This window comes from Aspergillus welwitschiae, assembly GCF_003344945.1.
Source record: "Aspergillus welwitschiae strain CBS 139.54b unplaced genomic scaffold BDQ94scaffold_25, whole genome shotgun sequence".
Taxonomy (NCBI): Eukaryota; Fungi; Ascomycota; class Eurotiomycetes; order Eurotiales; family Aspergillaceae; genus Aspergillus; species Aspergillus welwitschiae.
Window position 1 is genome coordinate 92561 of NW_020798719.1, and position 27509 is coordinate 120069.

At 50.1% G+C, this 27509-nt stretch overlaps 10 protein-coding genes across 10 annotated transcripts; 5 read left to right on the forward strand and 5 right to left on the reverse strand.

The window, feature by feature from the left end:
* Positions 1–190: 190 nt before the first annotated feature.
* BDQ94DRAFT_147533 (putative DnaJ domain protein (Mas5)) lies at positions 191–2283 on the forward strand. The gene is made up of 6 exons (XM_026767035.1): positions 191–333; positions 415–441; positions 534–592; positions 657–1101; positions 1164–1341; positions 1398–2283. Coding segments are annotated over exons 1-6 (1266 nt in total). The 5' UTR covers positions 191–332; the 3' UTR covers positions 1954–2283.
* A 2364-nt stretch (positions 2284–4647) lies between these two features.
* BDQ94DRAFT_147537 (dihydroxyacid dehydratase) lies at positions 4648–6117 on the forward strand. Its single transcript, XM_026767036.1, has one exon. The coding sequence runs from the start codon at positions 4886–4888 to the stop codon at positions 6071–6073; it is 1188 nt and encodes a 395-aa protein (XP_026624163.1). The 5' UTR covers positions 4648–4885; the 3' UTR covers positions 6074–6117.
* A 1768-nt stretch (positions 6118–7885) lies between these two features.
* BDQ94DRAFT_147538 (uncharacterized protein) lies at positions 7886–9676 on the forward strand. Its single transcript, XM_026767037.1, has one exon. The coding sequence runs from the start codon at positions 8609–8611 to the stop codon at positions 9101–9103; it is 495 nt and encodes a 164-aa protein (XP_026624164.1). The 5' UTR covers positions 7886–8608; the 3' UTR covers positions 9104–9676.
* Positions 9677–9847: 171 nt separating this feature from the next.
* Positions 9848–10842, reverse strand: BDQ94DRAFT_147539 (acyl-CoA thioesterase). Its single transcript, XM_026767038.1, has 2 exons — positions 10609–10842; positions 9848–10546 (listed from the first exon to the last, which is right to left on the reverse strand). The coding sequence occupies exons 1-2, from the start codon at positions 10683–10685 to the stop codon at positions 10075–10077; spliced, it is 549 nt and encodes a 182-aa protein (XP_026624165.1). The 5' UTR covers positions 10686–10842; the 3' UTR covers positions 9848–10074.
* A 2707-nt stretch (positions 10843–13549) lies between these two features.
* Positions 13550–15535, forward strand: BDQ94DRAFT_147540 (pseudouridine synthase family protein). Its single transcript, XM_026767039.1, has 2 exons — positions 13550–13944; positions 14011–15535. Exons 1-2 carry the CDS (start codon positions 13702–13704, stop codon positions 15322–15324), a joined length of 1557 nt encoding a protein of 518 aa, XP_026624166.1. The 5' UTR covers positions 13550–13701; the 3' UTR covers positions 15325–15535.
* A 10-nt stretch (positions 15536–15545) lies between these two features.
* BDQ94DRAFT_147542 (60S ribosomal protein eL32) lies at positions 15546–17099 on the reverse strand. Its single transcript, XM_026767040.1, has 4 exons — positions 16976–17099; positions 16884–16923; positions 16268–16514; positions 15546–16198 (listed from the first exon to the last, which is right to left on the reverse strand). Exons 2-4 carry the CDS (start codon positions 16921–16923, stop codon positions 16090–16092), a joined length of 396 nt encoding a protein of 131 aa, XP_026624167.1. The 5' UTR covers positions 16976–17099; the 3' UTR covers positions 15546–16089.
* Positions 17100–17374: 275 nt separating this feature from the next.
* Positions 17375–21122, forward strand: BDQ94DRAFT_180520 (ankyrin repeat-containing domain protein; the record flags this gene model as incomplete). Its single annotated transcript, XM_026773637.1, has 7 exons — positions 17375–17447; positions 17549–17720; positions 17770–18069; positions 18121–18939; positions 18992–19153; positions 19331–20873; positions 20913–21122. 7 exons carry the CDS (start codon positions 17375–17377, stop codon positions 21120–21122), a joined length of 3279 nt encoding a protein of 1092 aa, XP_026624168.1.
* Positions 21123–21228: 106 nt separating this feature from the next.
* Positions 21229–22701, reverse strand: BDQ94DRAFT_147544 (Gfo/Idh/MocA family protein). Its single transcript, XM_026767041.1, has 5 exons — positions 22573–22701; positions 22462–22487; positions 22207–22400; positions 21858–22135; positions 21229–21785 (listed from the first exon to the last, which is right to left on the reverse strand). The coding sequence occupies exons 1-5, from the start codon at positions 22607–22609 to the stop codon at positions 21292–21294; spliced, it is 1029 nt and encodes a 342-aa protein (XP_026624169.1). The 5' UTR covers positions 22610–22701; the 3' UTR covers positions 21229–21291.
* Positions 22702–22900: 199 nt separating this feature from the next.
* BDQ94DRAFT_147545 (uncharacterized protein) lies at positions 22901–24453 on the reverse strand. Its single transcript, XM_026767042.1, has 2 exons — positions 23739–24453; positions 22901–23675 (listed from the first exon to the last, which is right to left on the reverse strand). Exons 1-2 carry the CDS (start codon positions 23956–23958, stop codon positions 23122–23124), a joined length of 774 nt encoding a protein of 257 aa, XP_026624170.1. The 5' UTR covers positions 23959–24453; the 3' UTR covers positions 22901–23121.
* BDQ94DRAFT_147547 (MFS transporter) lies at positions 24448–27299 on the reverse strand. The gene is made up of 8 exons (XM_026767043.1): positions 26889–27299; positions 26814–26834; positions 26706–26763; positions 26595–26654; positions 26254–26539; positions 25818–26196; positions 25652–25754; positions 24448–25598 (listed from the first exon to the last, which is right to left on the reverse strand). The coding sequence occupies exons 1-8, from the start codon at positions 27003–27005 to the stop codon at positions 25156–25158; spliced, it is 1467 nt and encodes a 488-aa protein (XP_026624171.1). The 5' UTR covers positions 27006–27299; the 3' UTR covers positions 24448–25155.
* Between the last annotated feature and the right edge of the window lie 210 nt (positions 27300–27509).

Sequence of the window (27509 nt, forward strand, 5' to 3'; positions counted from 1 at the left end):
CAATGGCGGAGAAAGAAAGATAAATCCCGACAGAAAAGGCGGAAAGCGCAATTATATGTGATGTGATTGGTGGGTTTGGGGCGGCAATAAATTATTATCGGGCGCTGCTTTTATCGCGATTGCTTTAGCCTTTTTACTTTTACGGCCTCAGCCGCTCTCTCTCCCTCTTTTCTCTTCCCTCCTCTAATTACTTCGTCGCCAGGAACACACGGCTTTGCTGGCTTGAGACTTTACTCATTCATCCTTTTGCTTGTTGTTGATACTGTTATCTTTGATACCCTTTATTCGTCGCTTGTGTTCGTCGGAAATCTTACCCTCTACTTCCTACTATCAGTATGTGTTCCCGCTATCGCTTAAAATCTAGATTTTACTAGCTTGAGCCTCCGGTATGCTGACTGATTTGGTATAATTCAGTGTCGAAAGCGGACGTTGACCTCTACGGTATATATTTTGTCTACTCTTATTTTCTGCAGAGAGAAAATGCGGAAAGCCAACATTACAACAGCGACTAATCAGAATATGATGGATTACAGAGGTCTTGGGCATTGACAAGAGCGCCGGCAAAGATGATATCCGGAAGGCATATCGCAAGGTATTCAGATTCTCTATATCGAACACAGTATTGAAGTATAGTCTAATACTTTTTTGGTCCAAAGGCCGCTCTAGCAAACCACCCCGACAAAGTCCCCGAAGCCGAAAGACAAGATGCAGAGGTCCGATTCAAGGCCGTGCAGGAAGCCTACGACATCCTCTACGACGAAGAGAAGCGTGAGATCTACGATACCCATGGAATGGGCGCTTTCAACGGCTCCGGTGAACCGGGTATGGGCGCGGGCCCTGATTTGGATGATATTCTTGCGCAGATGTTCGGTGGTATGGGAGGTATGGGCGGCATGGGCGGAATGCCCGGTGGTCCGCATGCGCGTAAGCCGCGCAAGAGCCCGGATGAGGAGCAGAAGTATGAGGTTCGCCTGGAGGATCTGTACAAGGGCAAGACGGTCAAGTTTGCCAGCACGAAGAATGTGATTTGCTCTCTGTGTCAGGGCAAGGGTGGTAAGGAGAGGGCGACGGCCAGGAAGTGCTCCACTTGCGATGGTGAAGGTAGGTTTATATACCTATGGGACTTGGTGTGCAGAACTCCGGGCTAATGTATTGCTTCGCAGGTTACAAGCAGATTTTGCGCCCGATGGGTCAGTTCCTGTCTCCGGCTATGGTTCCCTGCCCTACCTGTAACGGAGCGGGTGACTACTTTGTCGACAAGGATAAGTGCAAGAAGTGCAAGGGCAAGAAGACCACCGAGGCCAAGAAGTTGCTGGAGATCTACATCCCTCGCGGGGCGAGGTGAGTCTAGCTATGCGTCGCACTGCCTCGAGTGCAGTAACTAACAGTGTGATTAGGGAAGGAGACAAGATCATCCTCGAGGGCGAGGCCGACCAGGTGCCAGGTCAGGAACCTGGAGATATCGTTTTCCACATCGTGGAAGAGGAGCACGAGACTTTCCGAAGGGCTGCTGCCGATCTGACGGCAACAATCGATGTTACGCTGGCCGAGGCTCTGACGGGCTTCTCCCGGGTGGTAGTCAAGCACCTTGACGGTCGCGGAATCGAAATCCAGCACCCCAAGACCCCAGGTGAGGTTCTGTATCCGGGCCAGGTCCTGAAGGTACCTGGTGAGGGTATGCCCATCAAGCGCAGCGATGCCCGTGGCGACCTGTACCTGGTCGTCAACATCAAGTTCCCCGACGGGAAATGGAAGCCCAGCCCTGCTGTTCTGGAGCAACTCAAGGAACTGTTGCCCAAGCCGGAACCCCCTATTCAGGCTGACACCGTGGACGAGGTAGAGTTCGACCCCAAGGGCAACCTGGATGACTTTGGGGCGCATGACCCCGAGGGGGGTTCTGCATGGGAGGATGATGATGAGGGTGAGACGACTGCGCAGTGTGCGACCCAGTAGACTTTTGGCATGGCTTATGCTTCCTCTGTATCTGTTTTGCCTGTGCTCCTTCTTTTGTTTCTGTCCTTTTCGAGGACATTATACCTCTCTGCTAGTTCACCTCATGATGATAGACTCGTTGGCTGCTTCTGGATCAGCTCCTCTCTCGCATCGTGGGCGTTTCGGGTCAACTTATTGTGGATTGATCGATGAGATAAATATAGTTTTATGATGGGAATGATGATTGTTGGGTGTGCAATTGTCTGTTTTTGACATAGACAAATAACCTTGTGCAGAGAGCTCCTTAATTCAAGTCATGTAATCAAGTAGAGGCGATTGATAATCTGTGGGTACCCGTGGGGAAGGCAAAAGCAATGTGGGATGATTTACTAACTACCGGTAGAATGAGTAGTATAGAGTCTGACTAGATCATGTCATGGCATGTCGAGGGTCATGTTGGAAGGAACATAAAAGGAACCGTCGTTACCTGTATTTAGTTCTGCCTCCTCTGTCTTATCAAAAGGGCATCGACAAGCCTACCTTTTGGACTAATTGACTTGGCAGCAGGTAGATTATTATCTCAGTTTTCTAGTATGATCGAAGGTGCTTTGGAGGATCTATGAGTATCATCAAGTGTGTGAGGAGATATGGGTCCCGCACTGGAAACGGAGAACGACTCCCTCTCATTCTCTACACGGAAGCTGTCCACACATATTGAAGGATATAAGTGCAGAAGAGAAAACCAGGCGTTCAACACGTGCCCTTAAAATGCCCGCAGCCCCTTCAATAAACTATGACTCCAAGCTTTGTAAAGCTGTATAAGGGTTTTATTGCCTACCTACCTACCTTACCGTCCTGATTCAGCTACTGAACAGACAAAGCCGGCACTTATGGGCGCATCCCTTCGCTTCCCAGTACTCCCATTGTCCGGAAGAACACCGGTGTTCCTCCTTTTTGGCGTGAGCGGGACACTGTGACAAAATCACTGTTCAAACTGTGGCCGCAAGAGTAGCGAATCTGGTATTGAGTGCAAACATCACGTTGGGGAGGCCTGCTTAAATCACGCGTCCTATCAAAACTTACTTGAGGTCTGCCAACCCACTAATATTGCAAGATATTCCGATGTTTGTTTTGAGTCGCTGAATAGCTTCATATCATTACTCTGCAGGGAAGCGGTATATAGTGCCTGCAGCACATTGGTCGAGAAGTCTAGCGATCTTTTCGCGCTGTGCCAAAGTATAAGACAGGCAGTCAACTAGCAAGTTCCTTAGCATTTGTTTTCACAGTATAAAATTCCTCCTCTGTTTACTTATGAGCTATTTGGATTGCATCAGTATATTTTACAATACATACGACGCATGGGGTGTGGGAAACTGAGTTTCCCGACCCAACCCAACACGAACCTGTGACGCCGTGCATTGCAACTGCACAGCAGCGGATTATTAACGGGATTGCAAACCCTGGTCCGGAACCGACTGTGCTGGTTCAACCCACTCGGGATGACGGAATGCATGAAGACCGAAAGAAGAATTGTAACCCCCATGCTCTTTCTCCAGGCCCCCCCGTGCCCCCATGGATATAGCGTGGGGTACACCTCCCACGGGCTCCATCTTCATCGACTCGACCAACCAACTAAACCAACCCGAGCCGAGAGCCACGCGATCCAAGGCTGATTTCCGAAACATTGGTACGGGGTCCTCATTACACATCCAGCGCCTGTTTTGCTGGCTATTTAATTGACTGCTTTCCCACTGTGCCTGAGTCTTCGATCCAAATAGTTTCCGAGTCGTTATTTAACCTTTCATTGCTTTTTCTTCCGCTCTCTTTTGATGCCCCTTTCGGTACGCGGCTAATCTGACTCGGACATTCTCCGCCGAATTGACTCGGCCCCGGCGCACCGCATTCCAAATCCCGGGGTAACCTTCTTGGTGTCAAGGCGTCACAGCAGCGGTCTTTATCTTGCGACCCTGCTTCTCTCCATCATAGTGACTTTGAATAGCCATATAGCTAGTGGCCTGTTTTAGGCGCAGGCATCACGTCGACAAATAAGGGACTATCCAACATGTCGTGCCAGTCGCAGGCTTCGTGTGAGGGCTGCTCTTGCAGCGACAGTGGCAGCAAAGGAGTGGTTAATATTGAAGATTGTGAAACCGAGCTGCTTGCCCTCCGGAAGAGGACCATAGAACTTGAAAAGGCTCTTGCATCGATGAAGAGTTCGTCAAGCAGCACGCCGAAAGCCGGACGCAAGCTGCGGTCCACGAAGTGGTTTCAGTGCGAAGGCGATCCAGGAATGATGGCCTTGTACATTGAAAGATACCTTAACTATGGTGTGACTCGGGAGGAACTGATGTCTGGCAAGCCTATTATCGGGATAGCTCAGACCGGATCCGATCTGGCACCGTGCAACCGTCATCACCTGGAGCTTGCCAAACGGGTTCGAGAGGGTATCAGAACTGCTGGCGGAATCGCCTTCGAGTTCCCCACTCACCCCATTCAAGAGACTAGCCGACGACCCACCGCTTGTATCGACCGGAACCTTTCTTATCTTGGTCTCGTTGAAATCCTTCATGGCTACTTCTTGGACGGGGTGGTCCTCCTCACCGGGTGCGACAAGACAACCCCGGCATGCCTGATGGCTGCCGCCACAGTCGTATGTTGTTCTGCCAGGCTTGCATCATATTCTTCCATAGCTGCCCAACTGACTCGGATTCCCAGAACATCCCTGCTATATGTCTCAACGTCGGTCCCATGCTCAATGGCTATGTGAAGGACGAATTGGCTGGTTCGGGGATGGTGGTCTGGAAAGGCAGGGAGATGCACGCTGCAGGAGAGATCACCACGGAGGAATTTGTAGATTACATTTCCCGCGGGTATGTCACGAATTATCGGACACACTTCCTTGTTTTGACTAACGCTTCGCATTAGTGCACCGTCAGCAGGTCACTGCAACACTATGGGTACGGCATCAACTATGAATGCGCTTGCAGAAGCTCTTGGCATGGCCCTGCCTGGGTCAGCTGCCATTCCGGCTCCGTACCGTGAACGAGCTCAATGCGCTTATGAGACCGGGTTACGGATCGTAGAGATGGTGCACTCCGATCGCAAGCCAAGTGACATCATGACCAGGGAGGCTTTTGAGAATGTCATTGCTGTCAACACGGCGATTGGTGGCAGCACTAACGCTCCCATTCATATTAACGCCATTGCGAAGCATATTGGGGTGGATCTTTCGCTAGATGACTGGGATCGCCTTGGGTTCCATATCCCGCTCTTGCTAAACATGCAACCGGCGGGGGAGCTCCTAGGGGAAGAGTATTACCGAGCAGGAGGGTTGCCGGCGATTATGGCGGAGCTGCTGGATGCGGGCAAGTTGAATGCAGATGCCGTGACGTGCAATGGCCACACTGTAGCACAAAACGTCCGTGGGAAACATACCTGGAATCGGCGGATGATCAGAGCTTATGACGATCCTCTCCTCAAGGATGCTGGCTTCCTTCACTTGACCGGTACCCTATTTGACTCTGCCATCATGAAAACATGCGTCATCTCTGAGCCGTTCAGGCAAAAATTCCTAGAGAATCCTGCAGATCCAAATGCGTTTGAGGGGTCTGTGGTAGTTTTTGACGGGCCGGAGGATTACCATCATCGGTTAGAGGACCCCTCCACCCCCATCGATGACAAGAGTATCCTGGTGATGCGCGGGGCTGGTCCACTGGGCTATCCCGGTGCAGCTGAGGTGGTCAACATGCACCCTCCAGGAAGGCTCCTGCGAGAAGGGGTCAAGTCCCTTCCATGCATTGGCGATGGACGGCAGTCGGGAACTTCAGGATCTCCATCTATCTTGAACGCCAGTCCTGAGGCAGCAGCGGGCGGCAACCTTGCCATCCTTCGGGATGGAGACCGGCTCCGAGTGGACCTTAACCAGCGGCGGGTAGACATCCTTGTCCCTGCGGACGAATTAAAGAAGCGAAAGCAGGAGCTTGAAGCGAGTGGGGGTTACAATATGCCGGAAAGCCAGACCCCATGGCAGGAGCTCTTCCGCAAGGAAACGTCACAGTTGAGCGAAGGAATGGTTCTCCGAGAAGCAGTCAAATACCAACGGCTGGCGCAGCGATACCCGGAGCCCAGGCACAATCACTGAATAATGATAGTTTTTGTTATGACATAATTTGAGCATTGAATGAACAACACTTCTTTGACCCACCAGCTACTTCATGAGGTGGCGCGTGCGCACAACACAGCACAGCTCATCACGCAGGCTTATTGCTTGATGATTTCATGCTGTGTAAACAGCTCAGTACTTTCACAGTATAGAAGACGTGATTGGTAGGCTTTAAACACCCGATCAGACATCAGTCCGGAGGATAGACCACCGGTCCAATAGAGCTGTATGAGCTTAATAGCTAATGAGTTAGTGAAAGCTAAATCTGGGAAGAGAGTATATGCGAGATAGCATCTCCGCGAGGGTACTAGGTTGAGGAACAGAGACTCGGGCGCGTGGGATGGTGAATGGAGCATGGAGTATGGAGAGAGCTCTGAAGGAATGTGAAGCTAAGCTCCAGGCCATCTGGCCACTGCTCAATCACGGGATTCCCAGCCCCTCCTTTGAACAGTTCCGTCTTCTTTTCGTGCCTGGGAAAGAGCGGGAGACCTGCGATCTGTGCGACATCCGTCCGTGAGCTTCTGTTGACTCACTCCCGTCTACCTCCAACCCGCCTAAACAGTGCCGGTCTTGACACCGCCATAACGTCCATGATAGCAAAGGGGCCTGAGCAACCCTTAGAGGCACTTGTGGTGGCCCAGTGGTGTATTGCAGAACAAGGAACCTTGGAATGACTGCACACTCGCATGAACAACACGGCAAGGCCGTGATAATCCTGGCTTCTGTGATTTGATCCCAAGAATGTAGCTTGTCTTGGCCAAGCTGGCTAATGCGGTGATTATTTCTTTTTCGAACCTCAATGTTGCTCATCTGCTAAAAGTTTTGATAGGAGAACGGCACTAGTGATATCATGATCGGGCGATCGCAGCCAGCCAGACTAGCTCGCTAAGGCACGATAGCCACATGGTGTGCAACACCAACAATAAGAACTATGCTACTACCCTCAGCACTGCTGCCGAAGAAAGGGATAGAAAGTCAAATTTCAACCGAGGAAGGATCGAGACCAGCCCGAAAATGAGAGCCAAGATCGGGTGATTTCGTGATAGAGGTCTCGAACCCCCAGGGTGAAGTGTTCACTACGAAGGTGCTTCGGGTGACCTGATAGGGGGTGGTGGTCGTGATGAAGGCCACCAAGCAAGGACTTGAGTCACCATGGAGTAGTGTGCGCCATAGGCACAGCCACCGCAGCCCGGAGGTCAAGTAATTTTAGGAAATGGGCTCTATAGGATGATGTGATCCGTGATGCTCACGTTCGTACTCGGATTCTCATCTTTCCCTCTCACACACCTTTTCTACAGCTGATTGGAATGATCTAGTATACGCATCAGAGTCACACACCTCGCAGCTCTGAAGCAACATATTCAGGATCGGAATATCAAATACGGGCCTGGATGGCGGAAAAAGACACAGAAGGGAAAAGTTAAAATATCGCCCGAGGGTGGATCCCGTGGGGCTCGGGTTTCCCGCGTCAAAGTTTCCTGTTGCAGGGCAAAGATTCCATTGATTTAGGGTGGGATTAGGGTGATTAAGGCCACGGCAAGGATCCAGTTGCAAGTTCAGTTGCCCACGCTACCGTTTGGGATGACGGGCGCCTTCTCAGTGTGGTCTAGCCCGTGACATCAAGAAAAATTTTCCACACTTTTCCACACCCACAATTCCTGAGACCGTCTGACTACCTACTCTGACCTCAGACCGCCCCGGAGGCGCGCACCATCTCAATTCCTGCCTCTTTTTAAACCAATCCGGTGCTCGCCATTTGTCCTGTTCCTCTCTCTCTCTCTTTCCCAGATACGTACTCTTTCGAACAGGTATCCATGCTCCTTGTTCCCTTCTGTCCAGTCAGATGCGAGCTTGCCACCATGCGGTTCTAAGAAGCAATCTTAAAGAAAGAGCTGTCCACGCCGTCCCGCTGCTTCTACTGCTGCGCCTGTTGCTTTAGCTGTCTCGCGGCCCCTCTTCCCAGCTTCCCTTGTCTCCTGGTCCTGTCGATCAGTCCCAATTCCAATAATTAAAGCCAGCCTCAATCCAGATTTTTCTTCCTTCAGGCTTCGCGAAGAAAAAGAAAACCAACTCTCCGTCCAAACTTAGGCCGGGCCTAGACTGTCGCCAGGCACGTCTACATATACATTCGCACACACCGCATCGTTACAGCGTGTCGTGCATCTTGCTCTTGCCTTCCCCTGGACTCGAGCCATCTTATCGGAGGCAGTCTCGACGAACCCTACTCCTTTCCCAAAGCACTTGGGGGCACAATCAGCCATTATTGATTGTTGCCTAACATTTTCCTTTCCTCCTTCATCTTCTACTCTCAGGTTATACTACTTGTTTGTTTAAGATGTACGTCGACTTATAACCAGCCGTTGCAACTCGCAACCCCTTGTTTCTTTCTTGATATTCTGTTCATCAGCAAGCGAGCGTTTCTCGATCTTCTTTCTTCATTTTTGAAGTTTTCAAAAATCTCTCTCGACATCGTGTCATCCTGAAAAGAAAAAAGCCTCTACAATATTCGTTGTCATGGCTCCCAACCTCTTTCTCTGTTTGCGGAACGTGTTCTGCCCGACCTACTGGTTCCAGCGTGGAGAACGCATCCAAGGTTCTATCCACAAAGAGGAACATTGGGATAGTCCCGTTCCTGGCATCTACAAGTACATCCCCGGTCGAGGATGGCATCTTGTCTACAAAGACGGCAACGATAACGACGAAAAAGTGCCTGTTCCGCTTGTCTATTGCCGGATCCTTCACCGATACATCTTTGAACATGAAATGGAGGAGCGCTGCCGCTGGCATACCGTGGAAACCCACGAAGGCGCCAAGCCAGAAAAATTCATGTTCTTTCTCCTTGATGATGGATACACCTGGGTGGCCGGATGGGATGCCAAGGGCAAATTCATTCCCGGTCCTTACCAGAAATGGCACTACGATGCAGAGTCGAGGACCCTGCGCCGGGTGCTGTTCCCCGAAAGCTCGAATGTGTCCCGGGCTAGCATTTTGCCGAACAAGATGAACTGATCCTTACATGGTCCTTCGTCTTCGAGTGGGAACAAACCGAAAACTTCTTTTGCTGTCAACACACTCGGTTTGACCATCGCGATGCTATCTGCAGCTGGATTCTACAGAACATGCGATGGTCGATTGCGCGTGCACACGATTGATTGATTGCTATATGGGATAGCGTTTAAGCGCGGTGTCTTTCTTACATGCCTTTCTTCCGTTCTTGTTGCCTTTTTTTCTTTCTTTTCTTATTTTTTATGATGATATTCACACATGAGCCTGTAATGCTGGGATGAATCTGCTTTTTCTGCAGTGACCTTGTTTACAAAGCGACAATGGCGTTCGGGTCAAGGTCATAGAAAATCGGATAGACTTTGCGATAGAGCACATGAGGGTTTGGCCTGCGGTCTTCTTGTTCATTTCACATCTTTTCTAATTGTTATATTTCGGGTGACTGATCATTCAGCGAACCGCACAATGGAGCAAAGGACAGTCTATTTTTACACACTACTTAATATCTTAGCATGAACGTATTTGTCATGGTTCACTTGAAGCTCAAAATTGAGAGATGTACTCGGGTAGACATTGTGGGAAAGTTTAGCGCATGCAAGTCCGGGTATGGATGGGATCGACATGACAGCTGCATGAGACGTATCATCGCAGGATTCTTCTTCCTTTGCTGCAGTTGATTTACATGTGAGTCGGAACGAAATCGGGATTGCCGTATGCCTATGGAGTACGGAGTAAACCGGAATCATTTACCTGCTCCCTCCCAGTAGTCCCATCTACCTCTACACCAGCTCATCTGATACAGGAGACACCACATCCCCATCCTCAACATGAATTAGCCAACGAATGTCACCAGGACACTTTAAGATAATAGTACTCTGTATACCCATCCCTTTCTATCAACTACATACAACTCCCCAACCCCCCTCCCAATCCATCCCATTCACCAGGAACAGGCCTCACCATACCTACTAAGTTACTCACAACTTCGCCCCAAGGGTCTCACCATCACGAACAAGCAACCTCTCCAACGCCCTCCTAACCCCATCCTCCATCCCTTCCTTCGTCGGCCGCATCGTCTCCCTCGCTACAAAAACATGCGTATACCCCCCAACAACCTTCACCTCTTCCTCCCCTTCCTTGAACACACCGACTTCATACGTCACGCTGCTATTCCCTAGCTTCGTGACTCGCAGCCCTAGGTCCAAGATATCCGGGAATGAAACCGATGAGAAGTAGTCGCAGTAGGAGGAGACCATTATGCCCACCTGAGAGGATTTAAAGGAGGAGGGTGTGGAAGAAGAAGAGGAGGGTGTGGGTGTCGTAAGGGTGGGGTTGTTGTGCGTGAAGGGATCCATTCCGCAGTGGGTGATCAGGTACGTGTTTATTATGCTGTCGAAGAGCATCGCATAGACGGTGTTGTTGAGGTGGGCGTACATGTCGTTGTCGAACCTGTTTTTTGGGGTTTGTTAGAGGGGGCGCTATTGGGGGAAGGGAAGGAGGAGGAGGCTCACCATCTTGTTCGGTGGGTTTGGTGGTAGATGTAGTCGCTTCGGAGGCGGCGCTTTTTGAGCGCTATTGAGGTGGACATTGTGGGTTGGGTTTGCGTGTGTATAGGTGGATTGTAGGATTGGTTGGAGGTATGGTAGGTGTTAAAGTTAGGTTGGTGAAGTTCAATGTGTATAGATGGTAGATGAGGGGATGGACTGATGGATGGGTAGGTTGGAGCTACCGAGTTGAGCCGAGGCATAGTTAACGCCCTGAGCAACTGGGGCGTTGTTGCACGGGGTGAGAGGGTCACCCGAGAGCCGTTCGTCGGGCGGTCGCGCCTAGTGGGATTCTACTTAGCGTTTAGTGGTTGGTGAACTAATTCTAGCTTCAGGAATTTTCAAGCATTGTTTGTTACTTTGATTATGGTTTTTCATTGTTTGATTTATTGTACATAACTTGACCTAATTATGATACTGTGTATCAAGGGCTTGCTAATCAAGGTTCTGTCAATCAGTTCACGGGCGCTCTGTCTCTCTTCTGGGTCCCATTGAAGCATCTTCACAAATTGTATGAACATCTGCTTGTTATCGCCCTCTGCGTATTCTTCCAGGTCATCCAATAAGATGCATGGGATTTGTTAGAAGCTTTCCATTGACCTATTATTGATTGTCTGATGGGATGAAGTCTATCCGTACCTGATGTGTCCCAGTATTCCAGGCTGCGAGGTGATCTACGAAGAAATTCAGTTGGTGGAGGCCCGAGCATCGCTACTATCTCAGCCAGAAGCTGTGCATCTGAATGGCCACCGTCTGGTCCCCTGCCGTCAAATAGGTGATGATCTTCGAGGAGATCCCAGATCTTGAGCTCCTGGTTAGCCGATGCCGTGATGAAAAGCATGGGTAGAATGGTATATTCATGCTCACCAACACTCCGAAGTTCCATATTTCAGCCTTCACTGTCCATCGAATCTCAATAATAACTTCAGGCACGCGATGAATATTACGTTCGATCAATCCTTCATGCATTTCTCCCACCCGAGCTTCTCCGAAATCTGTGATCAGTGGCATCCTGAAACCACTCCATCCCTTCTGCGATGGGACGGGCGAGACTGGTAGACGGTATATTCATTATCATCTATGCAAGGACTCGGATGCGCAGTCTCGCTGTCGTCCCACTCCCCGAAGATTGATTCGTCTTCTGCGGGTTTGATGATATCCTTCGCTTGGATATCTGGTGAGCATATTAGCCGTTTGTAGGGGATGGTCTGCAACGAGTCTAACCCAGTATGTATTACATGCGCCTCTGAGTGTAGATAAGCTAGGGCCAATAATAGCTGCTGCAATGCCCCCTTTAGTAGGTCCTCACGAAGGCTCGTTGGATCTAATGTTGATTTGGAAATGCAGGAGGCTTGTCAATAGAGGTTCATACACAATGCACTGATGAGTGCCTTTAGGGCCCTTAAACTCTTACTTCTCTACCAGTTGACTGACGAGACTGATGGAATAATTCGATTCGCGAAAGATGCTCCAGCACGTGCACTTCTTGGTTCTACCTTGAGCTGCTGATGTATATCTTCAATGCTACAAGCTAGTATTGTCTATTCAAAGAATTAGTTATATTCACGAGAGAAGAGAAGAGTACACTGATAAACACTGCAGGTAACGACAGAACCACAAGATGGCCGGCGCGTTCCTCGAAAGGTGTTGCTTGCGATTATATTGCCTCTTTCGGAAGTGATCGTCATAGCAAGTGATTGACACCTTGTGGTTAAGGTGTCAAGTCTTTTGTAACTAATCTACATTCAGGTTAGCGGCATGCTTTCTTATACTGGGTATTAATGAGGATGGTTCTATTTCTTAGAATTGTCTGATATTCTTAAGCTTGCTTGGGCCACATACATGGGCTACGTTCTATATAAAGTCTACATATAAAGCTGACAATGTGAATTGAGTATGTACTGCTCGATTTGCTGTTTGACTCTTAAGTGCGCGCAGTCTACAGAGTACATCAATTCAGATGCTGAAATATGCAGCATGTCTACTCAAAGGCTTCAAATCAGAGGCAGTCAATTACTATGGCAATAGCTAAGTGTCAAGTCCTACCTGACTGCTCATCACCTTGAGCTAAAGACTATGCGATCGTGATAGTAGAAGTCTAGCGGTTCCACCCAAACGCCTTGCGAACTATGATCTGCAGGCCACCTTTCCATGAAACTGCAAAGTCCTGTGTCATATGGGCTATTGCTTCTATCCTGTATCTCATATCGCACTTGGACAGTCGACGAACCGACCTTGACAAGATCGACCTCGGAACAATGGCTTAGATTCGGAAAGATAATGGCATAAAACGCAATTGGTATCGCATGCCATGGCATCCCCCATCCAGTTATACTACTACAGGATGACGAATACATTCTTTGATGCACTTCTTCAGACCCTAAGGAAGTAGGATGGTTGACTTGAGCTATAGTAGAAGTATACAATAGTCGTGACACCTCCAAGGTGGCAACGTGATCCTCAGACGAGCTTATATAGTAGATTTTTCTCTCCTGACAAATTTATGTCGACGCTACTCATTCGAAGTTTGCCCTTGAATGCTGTGGACTAACAACAGTTTCAATGAATGCGATAGCATGGTTTGAGTTCAGGTTGGTGTGAGACTATACGCCTAGTAGTAAGTCCGCCAGAGGGTCACCAACATTATATGTTTAACTGCTTTCCAGATCCACACTGCATAGTTATGATGGTCTTCAAAATGTAATCGTATTAGTCTATGTTGAAGGTCTAGCAAAAATACTTCTAACAATATGCCACTATATAGTAAACAAATTGAAATAAGTTTGCTTGGTTAAAGGTTCTGTGTTGAAGTTGGGATTCCAGCCATGCTTATGCGGGATGGAGAGTATAGACGGGGAATTTCCCCGCATCGCCAAATTTTTCTTTTCTTTCGCCGCCGCGGAACCAACTCAGGAACGGATCCCCATTTCTCGTCCCTGTCCTTCCAACTCACTTTCGCTTTCATTTCTGCCATTCTTCTCACTTTCGCTCTCCCTCCTGGCTCCCTCTCCTCGCATTACCGCGTACCTACTGCGACGCGGTCGGATTCCCCCACCCATCATGTCTCTCGTGCCCGTCGACACCACTCTGCAAGTCCCACCTCCTGATCCGGTTCAGAAGCCCCCTGAGGTGGCCATCACGCCCTGTGACCCATGGCCTGCACCATACTATTTTGAAGGCGGCTTGCGCCGGGTGAAGCCCTACCACTACACCTACAACACTTTTTGCAAGGAGCGCTGGCGGGGTCGTGAATTGGTGGACATTTTCCTGTCGGAGTTTCGCGATCGTCCCGCAGAGTACTACGTACGTTCTCATCTCTTGGCTATTCTTTAAAGAATCATATGCTGACATAGTTGTTCTGGACCACAGAGGAAAGCCCTACAAGATGGCCTTGTTGCCGTCAACGGCACGCCTGCTGGCCCCAATACCGTTGTCAAGAACGGCCAGATCATCTCGCATACCCTGCACCGTCACGAACCCCCCGTCACCGGGAAAGAGATTGGTATCATCCACGAGGATGATGATCTGATTGTCATTGATAAGCCCGCCGGTGTGCCCGTCCACTCCGCTGGTCGCTACCACTACAACTCCGTGCTCGAGATCATGCGCTCTCAACGCCATCCGGAATGGGTCCCACGACCTTGCAACCGTTTGGACCGACTCACCTCCGGAGTCATGTTCCTCGGAAAGACTGCGAAAGCTGCAGAGAACATGACCGGAAAGCTCAAGGCCCGCACCCTCCAGAAGGAGTATGTGGCGCGCGTCAAGGGAAAATTCCCTGACGGTGTCATCGTCTGCGATCAGCCCATCATGTCCGTGAGCCCAAAGGTAGGCTTGAACCGCGTTCGTGCCACTGGCAAGGAGGCAAAGACCAAGTTCCGTCGCCTGGCGTATATCCCACCTCAAGCTCCGGAGCCTCAGAGCGCTTCCGACGCAGAAGGACGGGTGGCGACTCCACCCCCGATCTACACCAACGAAGACGAAGGATACAGTATTGTCCACTGTCTGCCATTGACTGGCCGCACGCATCAGATCCGCGTGCATCTCCAGTTCCTCGGACACCCGATCTCGAACGATCCCATCTACTCCAATCGCAAAGTCTTCGGACCCGATCTCGGAAAGAACGAGACCAGCGACGAGCGCGACAACGAGCTCATCGATAAGCTATGTAACATTGGCAAGACTGAAGTCCCCGACACCGTAAGCTATCGGACACACCTTACCACAGTGCCTCTGGTACCGCCAGGCACGGACAACTCTGTTGTGGAGGAGATCATGTCGCGCGAGCACGAGGCCGCCGTGGAGAGATACCACAAGCGCAAAGGCGAGATGTTGTCTGGCGAGAGATGCAAGATCTGCGACACAGAGCTCTACTCGGACCCTAGACCCGAGGATCTAGGCATTTTTCTCCACGCCGCGGCGTACTCTGACAAAGAGGATGGCTGGAAATACACTAGCAAGATGCCTACCTGGGCTCTGCCGCCTGATGGCGTGGAGGGACCGCGCGAGATGCCCGACTGGGTGTTTGTTCCCGAGGAAGAGGAGATTATTATCGGACATGCTGTCTTGCCTGGCGCGGAGGACGGCTCGGAGTCGAATATCCCTGCTCTTGTGCAGGGTGTCGGCCTAGTCGACATTTCGTCTGGTAGGAAGGCAGATGCCGCTGCGCAGGCGACTGCTTGATGGGATCATATTCTAACTAGTTTGGTTACATGGTGCATGATTTGGCGTTGCTTGCAATTGCAATTAGAGATTTTAGACATGTTGAGATGACGGACGACGGACTACATTATGTCACATAGTTGGATTCGTTTACTTGATACCACCATAGACAAGAGTTTCATCTGCCACTTCAAACTGGACATAATATGTAACAAGCGTCATAGACAAACACAACTCCATCTGCTGGATGTTAGATACTACGTACGTACAATAGCAGAACTCCTAGCTTGTCGAGAAGAACGAGAGAAGGTTAGGCCATTTACGTAGCTATAGTCTATACGATAGGATACGACACCAAATGGGACCAACTACCAAGCTACGAGATACAACTACACCCACGCTTCGAGGTCATCAAAAAGTCTTCATAAGATTTGAATTTTTATTCCCAGACTGGCAGCACCAGCCACGACCACAAGCGCCATGACAAAAGACCCACATGCATGTAAATCAGTCATCATGAAACGCTGCAATCCAGCACATACGTCGTCAACGTCAAAGCCAAAGCCCACATTAGAAGATGCGATGATTCAAGGCTCCGCAAGTCCCCAATCACAACAAACAAGCCACTCCACTACCACAGTGAAGTAGTTGTTGCTGCTGCTTTTTTATGTCCCCCGAAAGTGGTTGGTTCCCATTTGGTTGGTATAAGTGGAAAGAGTTTAATGAAAAATGAAAATGAAAATGATGAAATTTCTTGGGCTTTCTTTACATTCATTCCATATCCATTTAAGCCTCGGTGGTGACGCGGCCCTTGGGGTTGGTGACCTTGACGCCGAGAGCCTTGGCCTTGGCGATGATGTCGACGCGCTTGCGGGAGGAGACGGCGCTGGCGATCCTGTTTCTTTATTAGCATTGTATATTCCATGGTTATAGAGGTCATGTCAGGAAGACAGGTGAAACGTACTCAGCGGCGTAGGTGCGGTTGTGCATCAACAGGAGCTCAACGTCCTTGGGGTTGTGGACGAGGAAAGCCTTGTGGCCGGAGGGCATCATGTGCTTGGTCTTCTTGTTGGATCCGTAGCCGATGGAGGGCATGGGGATGTTGCCACGGAAGCGTCTACGGACGCGGTTGTCGATACCCTTGGGCTTGCGCCATGACTCCGGCACGCACTTGAAGCGGTCGGACTGGTGGCGCCAGAAACGCTTGGTGCCTGGAAGGAGTTTGATGTTAGTCGGGTCGTTCGTCTTGATGATGTGTGTATGTGGTTTAGTTCAATCCGGCTGTATGTCCGTGGTCCAGCAAGCACTTGTCAATTCATGTTGGTGGTAAAATATCTTCGTCCAGATCGAATCGAAATTTCGGTCGCTTATGATAATTTCTTCGCCGATCATATTCGTCGTTCGTTGTCGCTATTTTTTTTTTCGCACCAATTGATTCGTTCGCTCCGATCGTCTGATTTCTCATTCCATCGCACCGTGTGTATTCCTCATGCTTGCTGGACGACTGACAACCGACGGATCGTACTCTGGCTGGGAACTGGACTGGGCTGGGACTAGCAGGGAGAAAAGAAAGGACATACGCTTCTTGACGATGGGGACGTGCTTCTTTGCGAGGACCATCTGTTCTCAATTAGCATGCAACAGGCAAGCAGCTGACAGCAATATCACATACCTTGTCGTCGTCTCGCGGGCTGGCGCTGGGAGTTGTCGTACGGGTCGAAATCGATCTCGAAAATTCGCGCTCAGGTTTGGCCGCCCGAGAGAGTCGAGCTAGTGGCTCGCTTAGCGAGTCTAACTGCTCTCGGTGCGTTAGGGCTCATTACGCTTGCCCTGCATTTTTGCCGGTGCTGCTGACTCAGCCACGTTAGTGCGGTGGATAAGCTTGCCTTGTGCCATTCCACATCAGGAATAGCGTGTAGGTACTCCGTACTTTGTATGACTTCCGCCTCCGCAGCATAGGAGCAGCATCGCCCGATTGCCCTTGTGGTGCTTGTGTTCCCATCGGGTAATCGAGCAACTTAATTACGAGGTCAATGCCTAAAGCGTTTCGTAGTACAGGTGGCTGATGCCAATGAATCCTTTTCGCTCCACCCTGATGGCCTTCAGGGAACCGAGCCCCTCTTTCCGCGAGGCTGCAATGTGTAGTACACGATGCCGGCGCTTGCCATCAGGCGTTGTCCATATAAGGGCTGACTTCTCTTCCATAATATTGATGAGCAACGCAAGATGCTGAACAAATAAACAGCTTCAATGAGATATTGTTACTCCCTTCTGTCAAACCAACGGTTGCCCCCTCCAATCTGCACCATGAGCTTCGGATATGGTGTCGGGGACTTCCTCGCTGTAGTGAATCTCGCTAAGACCATCAAGGAACGCTTTGTCAATGCACCTGAACAATTCAAAAAAATTTCAGAAACGTAGGTGCCAATGTTATGCACGTCTATTCCGGTACTCACATTTCACCAGCTCAAAAACCTTGTGCAATGTCCTCCGTGATATCGAAAATACCTACCAACAAGCGGGGCTTAATACCATGCAGAAAAGGCATTTAGACGATGTTTATAGATCTTGCTATAATGACTTGAATGAACTGCTCCGCAGATTAGACAAATACCAGGAGTTAAACATTGGTACTAACAGCTTAGGTGGTGCCTATCGCCGTTTTTGGAAGAGACTCAAATGGGACCAAGCTAGAATGGCTGAAATGCATCAGAGAATACACTCGGATATTCATGTCTTCAGTCTCTTGAGTACTAGTCTGACCAGGTATGCTCGGGAACACCCCAGGAAGGCGAATGCTCATGTTTCCCGGAATAGTCAGGTAGCCTTTGCAACGAAAGAGCTCGTTGACCAAATCAACAACACCATGGAAGATAAAGCCTGTCATGAGATCCTTGAATGGCTTACAACAGTAAATTACGCAACTCAGCAAGAAGACTTTCTCAAACGTCGCCAGGACGGTACCGGTAAGTGGTTACTAGGCACAGACAAGTTTCAGCAGTGGATCAACAACGAAAACAAAAATATCCTGTGCACGGGCATACCTGGAGCTGGAAAAACAATACTTACTGCTATTGTCATTGAAAATCTTGAAGAGAAGTGTAAATACGATCGAAGTGTTGGTCTCGCCTACATATACTGCAACTTTCGGCGCCATAATGAGCAGAGTGTGGACGATGTACTTGCGAGTCTGATAAAGCAATTGTGTCAAAGAATGTTGTCTCTTCCTGAGGATATAAAGTCTCTATATGCACAACACAAGAAACGACAAACTCGGCCGAAACTCGACGAACTTTTCGAGAGCCTATCCGTTCTGCTTGGTCACTTCTCGAGGATCTTCATAGTGGTAGACGCCCTTGATGAATATTCATCTAGGGATGAAGCGCTACGCAGGTTGTTATTGGAATTGTTTCGTCTGCAGAGCAACAGCACAGTTAGCATATTTGCTACGTCACGACACAGCCCGGCCATCCAATCGGCATTCGAAGGTTGTTTACAGCAAGAAATCTCTGCTGCTGCTGAAGATGTAAGGGCATATCTGGAAGGTCACATATCTCAGCTGTCAAGAGTCGTGCTACGCAACGATGAGCTACAGAAGGAAATAGTCAACGCAATTACGAAAACGGTGAATGGAATGTATGTTCCTTCATGTCTCCTCAAAAATTAGCTCTCGCACTGACATTCATAGGTTTCTTCTTGCTCAACTCCACCTCGACTCATTGGAAGGAAAGCTCTCGGTAACGGCGATTCAGAGAGCACTCAAGCAATTGCCATCCGGAACTGACGCCTACAATATTGCATATGAGGAAACCATGGAACGGATAAATGGGAAGACGGCTGGAGAGAAGGAGTTGGCATTTCAAATTATTGCATGGATTACCTGCGCTCGAAAACCCCTGAAAATCACAGAGCTTTAACATGGCCTTGCTGTTGAGATCGAAGAGACCGAATTCGATACAGAAAACCTTCCCGATGTGCAAGACATGGAAGCTGCCTGTGCTGGCTTGGTGACTGTGGACGAAAAGAGTCATATCATCCGCTTGGTCCACCATACCGCACAGGAGTATTTCGAGAGAACCCAGACCCAGTGGTTTCCCCGAGCGCACTATGACATGGCAAAAGTCTGCATGGCATACTTATCGTATTGCCTTCAGTCAGGAGCAGGCTTACGCACAGCCGGTTATCCCTTTGCCCGCTACTCTCGTCACTATTGGGCACATCATTTTGCGCGCGCCCTTGCAAAACCAGGACTGGCACGCGGCCTCCTGCTGGACAAGAAGAAGGTCGTGCTTTGCGCACAAGATTTCGTTACTCACTTGGGAATTAGGAAAGCATTTCAACTGACTGTGCAAGTGCCAGAATTGGTGACAGAAGCCCATCTGGCGGCATTCTTTGGGTCGGAAAATGCGCTGAGGGAGTTGCTAGAAGCCGGGTATGCCTTGAATTCCCTTGATGCTACAAACAGATCTCCATTATCATGGGCGGCAGAGAATGGCCATGAGGAAGCAACCAGGTTTTTGATCAAACAAGGACTCGTTATAGATCACAAAGACCGGTGGGGGCTTACTCCACTCGCGCTAGCAGCAAACAAGGGCAATTCTGGGGTTATGAGCTTACTCTTGAGCAATGGAGCCAGTCCAGACTTGAGGGGAAACGCTGGCCGAACCCCTTTGATGCTAGGTTGTCAAAAAGGCCATGACTATGTCATGGATGGCGATACGATGCTACGGGCCGCATTTGATTCTCAAAAGAAGGTAGTCGAACTTTTGCTCGAGGCAAATTGTGACCCTAATTTAAAAGATGAACGTGGCTGGACCGCGCTCCACTACGCCGCTCGTAACAACCACTGCGAAGTTATTAAGCTATTACTGGCCAAGGGGGCTGATCGTCTTAGTACAGATAATGCAGGTCGGACAGCACTTTTCAACGCAGCTAGATACGAGAATGGGTTTGTTGTCGACCTATTGCTCAAACAAGGGTTCGATCCAAACCACATGGATGGTTCCGGCATGACTCCGTTGTTGCTCGCTTTGGAGCACAAATGCTATAGAGCTGCTATGGAATTAATAAACATTGGAATTTGTGCGGACGTGAGAAGTAGACGTCGGGGCATAACACCATTGATTTGCGCGATCCAGGAAGACCATCACAGGATAGCCAGGAGCCTATTAGACTGCGGTGCTGACCCTAACCTCACTGATAAGAAACTCGGTCGACCTCCATTAGTATGGGCAGCGAGGAGAGGTAATTATTCGATGGTGGAAGCATTGTTGAGCAGAGGGGTTGACGCAGACAGCCAGGACCGCAACGGTTGGACGGCTCTGTTGGTTGCTATAGCGTTGGATCGCAAAGAGACTGGAGACGAAGCCCTAGTTAAGCAAATCCTTGAGTCTGGGGGCTACCCAGAAGCTCACAGTTTCCACGTCATGAGCCCTGTGACGCGGCCCACACGCCGTGGTTACGAGGGCATTGTGAGATTACTTTTGCAGTACAAGGCGAACCCGGACGCGGCAAACAGGCAAGGATGGACGCCGTTGATGGCCGCAGCAGCAGCAGGACGCGGAAGTACAGTTCGATTACTGCTCGATACGGGAAGGGTAAACCCCAAGCGCCGGGATAAGTACGGCCGCGATGCTGCCCTCCACGCGCGAAGACATGGGCACGACCAAATCGCGCTACTTCTCTCGCGTCAAATGGATGAGACCAACATGACCATCAATGAAGCTGTCTGCACCGCAGGCCAGCCGGAAAACGCTCCTCTTATTGCTTGTCGTGCAACAGGAACACGAGAATCGGGGAAGTCACCTGTCAGTTTGTAGCAATTACCTCACAAAACTGTGAGGATTTCATATATACTGGGGCAGTTACTTGGATAGGCCAATCGGTCAGGATACCATATTTTAAATTGAATGAGTCTAGGTTTATTGGACAAACAAATTGATGTTTTGAGTATATCTGAAGAATTTACTACCCTCCTAGGCCAGTCCATCACTGCAAATCCAACAGCACTTTCCCACCCTCACTTACAAACATCCCCTCCATCACCTCCAAATCAGCCATAGCCTCCTCTGGCCGCAGCCTCTCCTCCAATTGTCCCTTCAATATCGACTCCCCAAACGCAGCCACTTCATAATTCACTCCACGTCCCTCATACGGAACCTCAAACGACTCCCCACCACTAACCGTCACCGTATCCCGATCCAACTTGACCACACCTCGCTCACAACTAAACTCAAAGACCGTCTCATTCACAGCAGCCCCGTACGACAATGACACCACCCCATTCGCCCCAGTCTTAGTCTTGACCACCGCATCGACAGTGTCCACAGGAGCCAAATGCTCCCGCTGCAGTCCCATCATGGCCGACACAGCCGCCATAGCGTCCTTCTTACCAAGAATGAGCCTCAATCCAGCAATGGCGTGGATCCCTCCATCGAGGACAAAACCACCCTTATATGTGGGTTTGCGACGCCATTCGGTTTCTGGTCAACTATCAGCTTACCATATTCCCACAGATCAAGCCAAATATGAAAGAGGAAAGCGGAAATACATACGATGATACTTCGACCCCTCCCCAATCAACGTCCTCACACTAACTCTGAAAGCCTTCACAGCCCCCAACTTCCGGACTTCTTCAGCTACCCGAGAGAACTTCGCCAGAAAGCGCCAGTTCTCTGCTACACCCCAGAGCGGCTTCGTCGCGAGAGACTGGTACTCTGAGAGCAGAGCACGGGCGGTGCTGAGATCACCGGCGATGGGCTTCTCACTTAGGACGTGCTTACCGGCACGTAGGGACGCGCGAATGTATCCTGGTTGGGCGGGGATGGGGAGACTTATTCGTTTCAATTCAGTATGAGTTTGTCATGGTGATACTACCTATCTCCATGGTATAGAGCAACTCACGCAATAATAACAGCCTGCACATCTTCCCTAGCGAGGAGATCCTGGAACTGTCTACCGGACTCGGAGTCTTCGGAATATAATTCCACGTTCTTCACGACATCTTCTTTGCTCCCTGAGATGAGGGTCTCTGCGGATTTGAGAGACCGGGAGTAGATGGCCTTGAGGGTGAAGAGGGGGGAGGCGGATAGAATGGGCTGTTCGTTTTGTTAGTGTGTGAATTGGTACTTGTTGTATGGGGATATAGTGAGGTATTACCAAATGCTCTTCCTTTGCGAAGATGCCTATTATCAGTTCATTAATAAATTGAACAAGTTCATGCGACGTTAAGATTAATACTAGGGATAGGATAAGAGAGGGGGAGGGTACCGCTGCCGATAATGGCTACGCCGATGGGGGTGGACATTTTGATGTTTAACAAGAGTTTATAAAAGTAGTATTAACGACAAGGACGAAGAATAAGGATCTATAGGAATAATTGCAGGGAAGCTGGAGAGGTGAAAGGGTCTATCGATGCTATTAATATAATTTGCTATAGGAAATAAATGTGGGGACGTGCGAGGTAATCAGACTAATGGCGTTTAGTCCCGGAGTGTGGATGGCGGGGTTCGGTGGATATTCATTTCAGTTTCCTACCATGATTCTTGTGTAGATAGACAGATTTCAAGGAGAGATTAAAGGGGAGGAATAAAAAATAAGGTATACTATGCTATATTAATATCCTCCATCAATGCAATAATTCCAAACGCTGCGCCGTAAATGCTATCGTCACTCTCATAAGTACGCCTCATCCCGTCAGGTCATGCATCTCATGCCAACCATAACATGGCTTTCGCCAAAACAAAACACCGGGGTATATGATAAAAAGCAAGCGATAATGAAGAGCGAGCAAAAGCAACCGAAATCTGATATACCCCCCTACCCGACCATCGCTCGGATCCGCTCCACGCGTGCCATCGCTTTCTCTAAGCGCTCGAGTCGAGCTCGCTTCTCGACATCTCGACGTTCCAGTACCGCGACCCGCTCTTCGAGACGAGCTCGTGCCTTGCGTTCCTGCGCGACCATCTCGTTCGCCTGGCTGAATAGCTGCGCTGTCAACTCCTCCAGTTCCGTGCTCGCCTGAGACAGCTGGCTCTCTGCGGCTTTACGTAGACTCTGCTCCCGATTCAACGCATTCTGTAACTCCACTGTCTCCTCCTGACTGGTGGCCGGCTGCACGGGTTCCGGTGGTGGGGGCGAAGCGACCGTCTGAGCCTGTGTGGTACTGGTAGCGCTCGGTCGACGGGAAGGGAGGAAAGAGGCAAGAGTAGAAAGTCGACCCGGTTGCGATTTGGGGGACGTTTGTAGGTGAGTGGGCGATTGGGACCGGTCGATTTGCGTCGATGCGGTGGATGACACGGATGTGTTGTTTCGGGAGGACGATTGCGCACGCAGTCGTCGGATCTCTTCTTCGTATGCGGCCAATTTCTCGGCTGTAGGTGATGGCTTCGATTAGTTCACTATCAACATATATGTTGGGGTTCAGCTATCCTCACCCATTTGCATGGCCTGTAGATTCAGAGCATTGACCTGGCCTTCCAGGTCCTTCGCTCGACGTCGGGCATCGGTTGTGGACTGTCCAGCAGCGAGGAATCCGTCCTGGCCGCAAGTTGGACAGGCCTTTCCCGAGACGAGAGCGGCAGCGCCCGCCATAGAGGGCAGCGTGCCGATGAGAGTGGTGGATGTTAGAGCGGTGGTAGTCGTGGTGGTCGACATGGTTTGTGCCACATGAGGTGAAATTGAGGATGAAGTTTGATCGTGTACAAAGCACAATCAATTGTAAGAAGGCAACGTCAGCGGACCGGAGGTGAAACTGAGCGGCGGGAGGTTGGAAATGAAAGGATGCCGGACCAGTGTCGCAGAAAGCGGCAGAGAGACAATAAATAGGAGGCCGAACTGCTTAAAAGACCGGTCATGCAGTGGTGCAGTGAGGCAAGGGAAGGTGGTTGGAGGAGAGGATGTCGGTAGCCAGCCTTGCCCAAACAAGTGAGAGAAACCGTGCAGAGGAAGATGGGGATGAAGCCGGTGAGAGGAACGAAGTCAGCACAGGCAGTAAGACGGGGAAGATTAATTGATTAAACTGGGATTGATTGCATTAATTGTCCCTGCGGCGGGAAGCGGTGGGGAGCCGCCGGCCTTCCCTCCAGAAGCACCAAAGGAATGCATCATCTCCGTTCCTCTGCTGCGCTGGCAGTTACCCAGATACTATCGTTGGGGAGACGGTGTAACTGCCAATGGATGCGATCAGATCTCTGGCATCCATCACGAACAATGTTGCGCCTTCTGCGAACCCTGGACGACGTCGTGGAATCTTGTTGGATCCGCGGCGAGGCAACACGTGTGGACCGCGCCGTTGAGACCCGCTGGCTAGTGAGTTGCTGTTGGTGACTCGTCATTTGCCTGCCTGGTTGATCTGCCAGTTGCACCTCATGTCGTGACAGTTCCCAAAAGCTGACTTGTTTGGTCTCGTACCAAGGTCCTACAGATGGGCGCTCAATACACCGACGGGGAGGCGTGCTGTGAAAGGCGTCGACCCCATTCCAGCCTCCCGGTCAACCGCCCTGGATGCCATCGCGTTCCTTCAATCGCCAGGGTAACACCAGCCATGAGATAATTGATGGACCCTGCAGCCTTGATAGAAGATCGGGCTCCCTTGCTGGCTCGGGAGATCTTCAACCTTAACCTATCTATCTAGAAAGGAGATGTGCGCTGAGGAATTACCGATATTGTCTCCCTTGCAGACCTCCCGGCTTCACTATGCCCTCCCGACCGAATGATCATACATCAACATTTTGATTTCGTATCAACATCTCATCTCCATCCCTTGTGATCCATCAATCGTTACTTATCGTTTATACTCATCATCATCACAGCCTTAGCATCGTAACTCATTCCATCAATCTACGTCGAATGTCACTTCTTTTCCCTCACTGGCAGAACCCTTCGATCCGAGAGCGCGATAACCACGGAAATGCCTCCGCTAACTGCCCCCAACACCGTCACCATTGTCGTCCAGCCGGCTCGCTCGACTAGCAGACCCGCGACCAAGGGTCCCAGTACCTGCCCGCCCGACCAGGCGACATTGAAAAGCCCGTACGCTTGCGCAGTTCCTCCTTGATGTCCGAAGATACCGGGGAATTCCCGCTCGTACCGCTCCGTGACGTTGTTGACCTCCGTCATCAACGAGACCATCTGCAGGGTCGAAGCGACACCCGCGACGAAGAGGAATACATAGAGAAGAACTTGGTCCTGGGTCGTGTTGCGTGCGACAAGCTGAAAAAGCAGTAATGTTGGGAAATCGAGCAGGAAGCCAACAAAGGCTACCCGAAGTGCTCCCCAACGGTCTACTGCGTCACCTACAATCATTGATCAGCAGAGTTAGAAGGCATAGGAACTGCCTGATGCATACCAATCCATGGAGAGAGGAAAGACGGTGCAAAGAGAGGTAGGAAACATAGCCCGATTTCGAATGATCCCCAGCCGAACGTTTTCATGACATACAGCGGGAGCACCTGGCCTCGTTAAATTGACATTCGACCACAAAGGACTAAGCGCTCTTCCACCGAGGCACATACCGTATCAAATGCGGACCAGATGATGGCATCCACTACCGTCGCCAGAAGAACGACCAGTAACTTGCCTGAGAATATCAAGCGGACAATCCCAGGTACGGAGGTCGACCTCCCGCTGGTCAGCGGCTCGCCGCTGCCCTCGGTTAGATATTCGTCATCGAGGCCAGATGTCTGTCCTGCTCTAGCATTGGCGGTAATCGCATCGTACCCAGCGCCATGTGTTTCGGCTTCATTTAGCAGAGCTTGTGTCTCTCCGCCACTGCCCGACTGGATCCATTGCGCAGCATTCTTGGGTTCGACCATCACGAGCCGAAGACAGATATCTAGCACTATCAACCCAATTGCCAATACAAATACCGCATGATAGCCCACTCGCGACAGCCTAGATAATCAGTAAATCGCCGATCAAGCTTCCAATGCGACAATATACTGAACTCACATGATCCCTCCAATGAATGGACCAAACACCGTCCCCACAGTCAGTGCCATCGAGACATATCCCATTGCAGCTCCCACCTGATCCTTGCCCACCGTGTCGACAACAAGAGCCAAACCAACAGTCCAGACCACAGCAGCTGACAATCCTTGGAGACTGCGTGCAATGACCAAGGACGATACTGTTTCTGCGAACCAGAACACGATAGTCGTCCCGGCGAGCGCGAGCAGTCCAATAAGAAACGGAAGCTGGCGTGATGAGCTTCTGTCCGCGAAATAACCGAATATTGCTAGCAATTTGGTGTTATTCGCAATCATGCCACGAAGTAAGGAAACGGCACCTACGGGATCCGAAGAATATACCACCGCCGAACGCGGCCAGCATGATTGACATCCATTTTTGCACTGTGGCGATTAGCCTGTTGTCTTGTCGAATGTCATACAGAGACATCCTACATTCATCTTCCGCTACAATCACGCGTGTTTTGAGCACAATAGGCAAGATAGGGACGATCTACATTGGTCAGATGAAGCTCCGAGCCGATCCAAAGTTGGCGCAGTTACCATGCCATAAATGAACACATCCTGTTGCCACAATATCAGCACAAAGCTTCATTCATCATTGTGAAGGTCAAATACCGTGAAGACCGCAATAGCCACCACTGAGATCACAAACGCCCTGGAGGAGCGAAAAGCGAGCTTCCATGGCGGAGAACTAGTGGAAGGCGGATCGGGAAGAGGTTCATCTCGATGCATCTTGACATCGACAACGATGAAGACTTGTTGGAATTTGAGGATGAGAAGAGAGCTGTGCGGGGAGGAGAGGGATATGTGCGAAAGAAAAAAGAAAAAAACAGCCAGTCGGTCGGTCAAGAGCTCTAGTTTAGATACAGACAGTAGTATGATATGTGGGGTAGCGTAGCGGAATAGTAATCAGATGGTAGCAATCGTAGCTAGTCACAGTCTCGTCGCGTCCACCATGCGATAGATAAAAATAAGTTAGATAGATAGACAGATTAGCAGATAGATAAAGACCAACTTACGTAGTAGTCTAGCTCTAAATCAAAACTACGGGAATACTTGCCTTTATTTCTCTTCCCTCCCCTCACCCCGAGATTATATCTCTTGTGACAGACAGACAGACAGCTAGACACACCAACGGCAGATCGTATCCGCGGGGACCCGACTTCCTATTCGGGATGCGGGCTGGGAGAAAAGAGACTATCTAACTCGCCAATAAATCAGATGATGGTCTGACTG

Excerpts from the sequence above, each read along its gene's own strand:
- BDQ94DRAFT_147533 (XM_026767035.1), top strand. Across the intron at positions 442-533 it reads AGCGGACGTTGACCTCTACG|AGGTCTTGGGCATTGACAAG; the intron begins GTATATATTTTG and ends GATGGATTACAG. Across the intron at positions 1,102-1,163 it reads CTCCACTTGCGATGGTGAAG|GTTACAAGCAGATTTTGCGC; the intron begins GTAGGTTTATAT and ends ATTGCTTCGCAG.
- BDQ94DRAFT_147537 (XM_026767036.1), top strand. The coding sequence starts at position 4,886 with ATGGGTACGGCATCAACTATGAATGCGCTTGCAGAAGCTCTTGGCATG.
- BDQ94DRAFT_147538 (XM_026767037.1), top strand. The coding sequence starts at position 8,609 with ATGGCTCCCAACCTCTTTCTCTGTTTGCGGAACGTGTTCTGCCCGACC.
- BDQ94DRAFT_147539 (XM_026767038.1), bottom strand. The coding sequence starts at position 10,685 with ATGTCCACCTCAATAGCGCTCAAAAAGCGCCGCCTCCGAAGCGACTAC. Across the intron at positions 10,547-10,608 it reads CAAACCCACCGAACAAGATG|GTTCGACAACGACATGTACG; the intron begins GTGAGCCTCCTC and ends CCCAAAAAACAG.
- BDQ94DRAFT_147540 (XM_026767039.1), top strand. The coding sequence starts at position 13,702 with ATGTCTCTCGTGCCCGTCGACACCACTCTGCAAGTCCCACCTCCTGAT. Across the intron at positions 13,945-14,010 it reads ATCGTCCCGCAGAGTACTAC|AGGAAAGCCCTACAAGATGG; the intron begins GTACGTTCTCAT and ends TCTGGACCACAG.
- BDQ94DRAFT_147542 (XM_026767040.1), bottom strand. The coding sequence starts at position 16,923 with ATGGTCCTCGCAAAGAAGCACGTCCCCATCGTCAAGAAGC. Across the intron at positions 16,515-16,883 it reads CGTCCCCATCGTCAAGAAGC|GCACCAAGCGTTTCTGGCGC; the intron begins GTATGTCCTTTC and ends AACTCCTTCCAG. Across the intron at positions 16,199-16,267 it reads AACCGCACCTACGCCGCTGA|GATCGCCAGCGCCGTCTCCT; the intron begins GTACGTTTCACC and ends ATAAAGAAACAG.
- BDQ94DRAFT_147544 (XM_026767041.1), bottom strand. The coding sequence starts at position 22,609 with ATGTCCACCCCCATCGGCGTAGCCATTATCGGCAGCG. Across the intron at positions 22,488-22,572 it reads CGTAGCCATTATCGGCAGCG|GCATCTTCGCAAAGGAAGAG; the intron begins GTACCCTCCCCC and ends AACTGATAATAG. Across the intron at positions 22,136-22,206 it reads GTGCAGGCTGTTATTATTGC|TCTCCCCATCCCCGCCCAAC; the intron begins GTGAGTTGCTCT and ends GAAACGAATAAG.
- BDQ94DRAFT_147545 (XM_026767042.1), bottom strand. The coding sequence starts at position 23,958 with ATGTCGACCACCACGACTACCACCGCTCTAACATCCACCACTCTCATC. Across the intron at positions 23,676-23,738 it reads TCTACAGGCCATGCAAATGG|CCGAGAAATTGGCCGCATAC; the intron begins GTGAGGATAGCT and ends CATCACCTACAG.
- BDQ94DRAFT_147547 (XM_026767043.1), bottom strand. The coding sequence starts at position 27,005 with ATGCATCGAGATGAACCTCTTCCCGATCCGCCTTCCACTAGTTCTCCG. Across the intron at positions 26,655-26,705 it reads GATTGTAGCGGAAGATGAAT|TGCAAAAATGGATGTCAATC; the intron begins GTAGGATGTCTC and ends TAATCGCCACAG. Across the intron at positions 26,197-26,253 it reads CCATTCATTGGAGGGATCAT|GCTGTCGCGAGTGGGCTATC; the intron begins GTGAGTTCAGTA and ends CTGATTATCTAG.